Below are 6,864 nucleotides of genomic sequence, written 5' to 3'. Positions count from 1 at the left end.
TTCAATCCCACTCGGGAAATTGAAAATCTTTGAAGTTTGTTGCGGGAGTAAAACAAACACTGTTCCGATAGTTGCGGTGACTGAGCAACTTCAAAGCTGCAAATTTATTTCATATTAGGTTAATAAAGTTGTTTTAAGGTTTTACTTTTGAACTTACATTTTCAGTGTTCGCTCATCCGAAAATAAGGTTATGTTTTTCTCTGCCGCACTTCTCTCATCTAGAACCTGTCGTAAAAGCTTATTACATATCGAGTTACACAAGTTCATATGGCAATTCTTACCGTAGGTACTAATGCTAAGTTATTTTGAACTAATTGAATATAAACGGAATGATTTTACTGGGTATTTAGAGCAAAGTTATCAATTCACTTTTTTTCCTTGTATCGCGCACCAGGTGCTTTTTCGTTTTGACAGTTTCTCGCGCTAATCGTTCGAGGGAGTGGACGGTAGCTTCACGTCTGCGTACGCACAGTGGGCACGGCAACACCTACACATTGCAAGAAAATTTGAACAATCTTGAAATAAATTTACGCTAAAAACGTTGAAAATAGTGACTGATAACAAAAAAAATTACTTTAGTACCTTTTTAATCTATTAGTGACTGACTTGAAAAAATGAACATGTCACTAAAAAGTGGCTCACTACCAGCCTTGCATATATTTTCCCATGCAAATTATTATGCTCTCCTGCAAATCCAGACCGTAAACAAATTCGTTCGATCAATACGAATCGAAAAAGCTGGAGGGAGCAGGATCACGATTTCAAAGTTTGTCTTTAAGCCTATTTATATCCTTTATTTTCTTTCAACAGGGCGGCTGCGTATACAAACAACAGTCAAAGCGTGCTGCTGAACATGCTCTCCAGTGAATTCACAATTATAGACAACCCCTTCAATGAGGATGAGCCAATTACCGGTTTATATCTTTTGAACAAAAATCTTTTCTTACATACAAAACTACGTTATGCCTACTACGACATGCGAGGAACGCTGATCGAGAAACAGGAAATTGAGGATGTAACGGATGCGTGGGAATTATTATGTAAACTTTCTTTGATTTCTCATTGAATGCTTGAGTTGAACAAAGTCTTCCATTAATGTTGCAGTTATGGAGTTTACATCCTTCACGGATTTCTTCGCAGTTTTGTGGTCCGGAACAATAAACGATACCAGGCTTATGCTGTATACTAGCAAAGAAGAATTGAAAATACCACCAAGAACAATGCACAGCGTTATCACTATGAAGAAAGATAGAAATACAATGTACTGCTGTTACCTAGAAAATCTTTACCAGGTAGCTGTGCAGAACTTGCTCGACAACATAAATATAATTACAAAATTAAATAATCATCAATATTCGATCAAAAGGTTAGCGAATTCCAATACGAAGAAAACGAAGAAAATAAAACGGCAGAATGGAATCATGTGCGCGATTTGCCTCGCTATGAGAATGATGTCAAGGAAATGGCACTTCAGCTCAAGATGGATCAGAACGATCGTTTCTTGCTAGCTAGCACAGCTAACGGATTTGTCGTTTGGGACTTTGACACGGAAGAACCCATCTCTGAGGAAGCCATATATCTTGCATTACCTCATGGCGTACGCAATATTTCCACCAAGATGACTCAATCAAACTCCGTTATGATCAGCTCCAAAGTGGATTATGCGGTGGCCGGGGTGCGGTAAGGTAACGATAGCTATTCTTAAGCTTAAGTACTCAACTCTAGGTTTTAGGAAAAATTTGTACGTTTGGTGCGTCAAAACGAAGCAACTGATGAAGGTCTTGGATGCGCATTTTGGAAGAATCATGCAACTTGAAGCGCTGACTATTGGTACTTGGAACAGCGTTATTACATCCAGCATTGATAGGTCGGTTAAAATTTGGAACATCAACAATATTTTCGAACAAGTTCACGTGATTGACAGACATGAGCTGCAAATTGACAGCATCAGGTTTGTAACAATAATACATATAAACAGTTACATATAAACAGTAGATTGGGTTAAACAGTAGTGTTCTGTACAGCAAGTTATTTTTTCAGAAAACTGCGCACCATTTACAAAACCAGTAGCTTGAAAATCTGTGATATTAAGTTTCAACTAGGGACTGGCGTAATTTTTTTAATCACTGTAGAGTTTAACTGAAAAGTACAATAGCGTATAAATGATAGTACGGAAAAAATGATCATCGAATTAATAGTTTAAATTTTCTTTAACCGAAAAATCACCCAAGGTACATGAAATTTCGAATATCGAAAAAAAAGTGTCATGCCAAATGATATGAAACTGCGTGAAACGTCGAGATCTAGACGTCTTTCTAGAAATTTGTTGTGATCGGGATTATCATATTGAACATTGATTAACTGGTTTATAAAACTGTTCACTACCATCTCCAAACTACTTGAATATCATTTTAAACCGTCACTAGCATTTGATACGTGATACTTTACTAGGTTGATTAACTTATGTTCATTAATATAAAAAATGAAAATACAAGCAAAAATCATTAGTTTCTAGCATCTCAATTATGCAAAGTTTCACACAAATAGGAGAAGGTCGAGTCTGAAATCCATTTTTTATTTGCTATTTGGTCTGGAAATGCACCATAGGCTTAGTTCAAAAGGACTAGACCAAGAGGGTCACCCCAAATTTTCTCACTATGGGATTTGACAAATATGACAGTACACTCTTAACTGGACCATAATTGTATGGCCCATAACAGCTACAACAACAACACATATGCATTTTGCGTTTGCGTTGCGTATCTTACAGCTGTTGCTGCATGTGTGTGTTTTGTGTGTCCCTTGAGAAAATAAAATGTCGACACCTGGAAAATGACCACATCCCCGTGGACTAGACCTACTTACATCAGCGTTTCTCAAATTACGGGCCGCGATCCACCGATTAATCGTGGACTGCTCTCAGGTGAGTCGCAGAAATACAGACAAGTTGGATCGCTCTTTTGGGACTTTTTCATTACTTTTTAATATAGAATACTTTCGTTAAATCCAATTGAATTTTCAGTCAACCCATATTAAAAAAGATAATTTAGTACTATTAATCTCCCTATCAAAATTCAAAATATGCGCACCGTAGAGCCATACTCTTTGTTTACACTGAAGCTACTCGAGAGCGTTTTCAAGTGTACCTTTACTGAAAACACAGAGTGGCTCTACGGTGCGGATATTTTGAATTTAAATAACACTAAACTATCTATTTTAAGATGTGTTAACTAAAAATTCAAATGGATTTAACGTTGGCATTCAATATTAAAAAGTAAAGAAAAAGTTCCATCCCTGATCATATGTTTAGTTATTTGGAGTGAAGATACTGAGAAGAAAAGCACACATTATGAGCAGGACACGTTCGAGAAAGTTTGCGAACAAATTGAGATTTTATTATCGGTACACTTGAATGACAGAAAAGACCACAAACGACAATCGATTTTACTCTCGTTCTATACGTTATACAAAGTGTCAGGAGTAACTAGTGGGGTTTTTCGGTTTCCAACTGTACCGACAATACTAAGGGTACACACTTAGAAATTTTTACAGAAATCTGTAAAATTTTACCGAAATCTCAACAGCTGAACGTTCGGTAAACAGTTTCGCAGATTTCCTGTAATTTTTCACATATATCTGTAAATAGTTACAGGAAAACTGTTAAATTGTTTACCGAACGTTCAGCTGTTGAGATTTCGGTAAAATTTTACATAAATCTGTAAAATAATCTTAGTGTGTACTCATACTCGGCTAATGACGTATCACATCCGTCACTCAGGGTGCTACACTTAGGCTGTGAACCATTTGCAGAGTTAAATTTAACTCGTGGTTAAAAGTGACATTTCGAAAGTTATTCTCTATGTTCGAAAATCCCTGTGCTGTCGATCGATCGATTTTCGAGAAGAACTCAACCACGATTGTCAAAATTTTACTTCTTGTCTGTCAGAAATAACCACGCTTGGATAGCAAGGGGGGGAGGTGGCTGTCAAATACGAACAATCGTCGCCTACCTCGCATAGCTGGTTCCAAACGTAAACAAGCCATAAGAAACCTACAGCGTTTGTTTACGTTTGGAACCAGTTTCATACAAGAATGATCAGTAGGCTGATTTGACAGCACGTCCCCCCCCCCAGTTGGATAGCAGAGTTTAACGATAACTTTCCATCTGTCAAATGTTAACCAAAAGTTTAAAAAAAAACACCAAATGGTTCAGAGCCTTAACTCGCAAACGTTCTGCATACTCGTCTCCTGCTGATCATGCGTGCCTGTAACGCTCTAGCTACTCAGTATCAGTTGATGATGAACGAACACAGTAATAGGGGGAATGGCTCTAATGTTAGCCTATAGATAAAAACCTCCTGTTTTACAAAATTTTCTTAGCACAATGCGTCATCTGGATAATACAAATAGATAATAGGTTGCTAGTGAAAAATTTGTATAAAATGCTTTCCTTCGAAATTTATGTATGGGCTCAATATTAGTTCCACTCAATGCCGACAGTAGGGATATTCCCCCTATGTTTTCAAAATTGTATGCATTTAAATCCAGTTGGATAGACTAGCACCATTTTGATTTTTTTTTGTGTTCTTATAGGAACATTTGAACGTTTCAACATTATTTAGATTTTTCGTTTAGTATTATCAGTAGTATAAGTTCACAATGAAATCTCAAATCTAAGGAACTTGATTAAGTATAGGACTTTCGTAATACTTTCTAAACCAAAACGTCAAATCCCATAGAACCAGAAGTTTTAAAATCGAAGATATGTTGGATAGAAGCTAAATGTTAGGGGTTTGACAGCTGTAGTATAGAGTTCACCAGATGCACAAGATTGTGCGTGAGATCACATGAAGCCTTTTTAAGTTATTGTACACAGAGGCAAATAAACTTAAAAATTTCATAAAGCTCGACTTGTGAACGACACATATGAATTTCATAAGCGTGACTTATGAATGAATTTCTGTCTTACATGAGGTAGATATTATACGCCTTTAACCATTTCATTATAACAAGCGTTGAAAGACGAGTCAACACACGGACCTCTTAATCTCAACGTCCATGGTTCGGTTCGAATCTGCTCCGTTTTATTATTTTTTGTTAACATTATTTTGCACGGGGAGGGTGGGTTTGCTAAGCCGTTAGACACCCTACCTGAGCTAATATGGTATGGAAGGAAGATACTGGAATTTTGTACAACTAATATAATAAAGCAGTACACGGTATTGTAGAAAAAAAAACTTACTGTACACATTACATGAAAGATCGCTATAAAAAGGTGTAAATTTACAGTCTTTCAGAAAATGGTGAACTGGCGGTAACCGTCACAAGATGCTGCGTTGGTGTATGGGAAATAAGAACCGGACGGCTACTGTCCAAGCTAGCGGACAGTCCTTTGGGAGCTATTGTAACTCACGCGGAGATCACACCGGACGGACGATACATTGTATCATCAGAAACAGGAAAAATTCTCATATGGAACAGAGTGACAGAACAAGTACTTTCACGGGACTCTCAGCCGGGCATACAGCAGTTGAACTTTTTGGATAACGGAGAGAAATTTTTAGCCGTTTCCTGTCCGAATGCTACGAGCGCATCGGCTTCAATGACTGGCGGTGATGACCAAAAGCTAATGGCTCAAGTCAAAATTCGTAGTATTCCGGATGGACAAACGATTTTCAATTTCGAATATCCCGTTCGATTGGTACCAGGATTACCATTCCGATGTGCTGTGGTGACAGCTGATGGTCAGCATATAGTTTGTACTTCAGTGGATAAGAATAACAAGGACTCGGTTTGGGTTTACAATGCGACCAATGGCACCCACGAACACAAGATATCATTGAAAGGTTGCAATATTAAAGAAGTTGTTTCTCTGCTTCCTCTTCCGCACAAGCCCACACAGGTGGCAGTCATAACCAATGAGAAGGGAAGTATTATGGACATTAAAACTAGGAAACATGTCCGCTCTATTCCGAAATGGGGAGGTACAAGCACCAAAGATGGCAAGTTTGGTCTTTATGCGCCATCACGAGGTGGCCTAGAACTACTAGAGCTCAAGAAAGGATCGACAGTGAAGACTTTCATTCCCAAAGTCGCTGAAGGTGTATTTACGGTGATTTGTATGTTTACCGACACAGACGAGTACGTTCTTTACTACCACAGTGGTAGAAAAACTTTGAGAGTATTCCGTACCAGCGACACTGAAATGATCGCCAATTACCGTATGCAAGCCGAACTCACGGCCATCAAGAGCACCTCGGATGGTAAAAGCCTGGTCCTGGGCACTGTCGATGGTTGTATTTCCGTGCTGGCTATTGCTGATCAGGAAAAACCTGAAATGCAAGAATTCCTCAAGCAACTACCTTCACGTGATGCAAATGTAAATAGGTACACTCATGTCTGTCATGGCAGCTAATTTACACATTTTATTTCCTTTCCAGTGGAAGAAGAAACTTGCAAAACAGAAGGCATCTGCCAGGTTCAAAGCCGCGATGAGATTGGCTTCCATCTCAACTCGATTCGGAACACCGGCAGATGAAGATGAGGATGACGATGACAAAGACAATGAAAATTAAATGAGAATATTCTACAGTGATTTTAAACTATTGTTACCTTAATTCATTCCAATAAATCACATGTTATTAAAATCTATCCATCACACCATAAACTCGTGACTTGCCCCAATCCGAAGCATGAATGTTAACCACTACGATGAACCCGTCTCCATCCGAAGAAGATTGATAATTCTGACCAGAGTTATACAGTAATCCCTTAGTCCATCCACCGCTAATTTTTCGTATGTGATTAGTGTCATCCATAAACTAGTAATCTATAGAAAATTAGCTCATTTGGTTGAAGGACAGC

At 38.2% G+C, this 6,864-nt stretch overlaps 1 protein-coding gene across 1 annotated transcript; it reads left to right on the top strand.

Annotated features, from left to right (window-relative positions):
• Positions 1–905: 905 nt before the first annotated feature.
• LOC135715879 (uncharacterized) lies at positions 906–6,576 on the top strand. Its single transcript, XM_065238859.1, has 6 exons — positions 906–1,040; positions 1,105–1,292; positions 1,367–1,680; positions 1,733–1,951; positions 5,290–6,379; positions 6,441–6,576. The coding sequence occupies exons 1-6, from the start codon at positions 977–979 to the stop codon at positions 6,573–6,575; spliced, it is 2,010 nt and encodes a 669-aa protein (XP_065094931.1). The 5' UTR covers positions 906–976; the 3' UTR covers position 6,576.
• Positions 6,577–6,864: the final 288 nt, after the last annotated feature.

The sequence above is a fragment of the Ochlerotatus camptorhynchus genome, unplaced genomic scaffold (assembly GCF_037179485.1).
Source record: "Ochlerotatus camptorhynchus isolate MF236.1 unplaced genomic scaffold, CSIRO-AGI_Acam_v1.1 ptg001022l, whole genome shotgun sequence".
NCBI lineage: Eukaryota > Metazoa > Arthropoda > Insecta > Diptera > Culicidae > Ochlerotatus > Ochlerotatus camptorhynchus.
The sequence above is the reverse complement of the archived record's forward strand: the minus strand, read 5'-3'. Positions and strand labels throughout refer to the sequence as shown.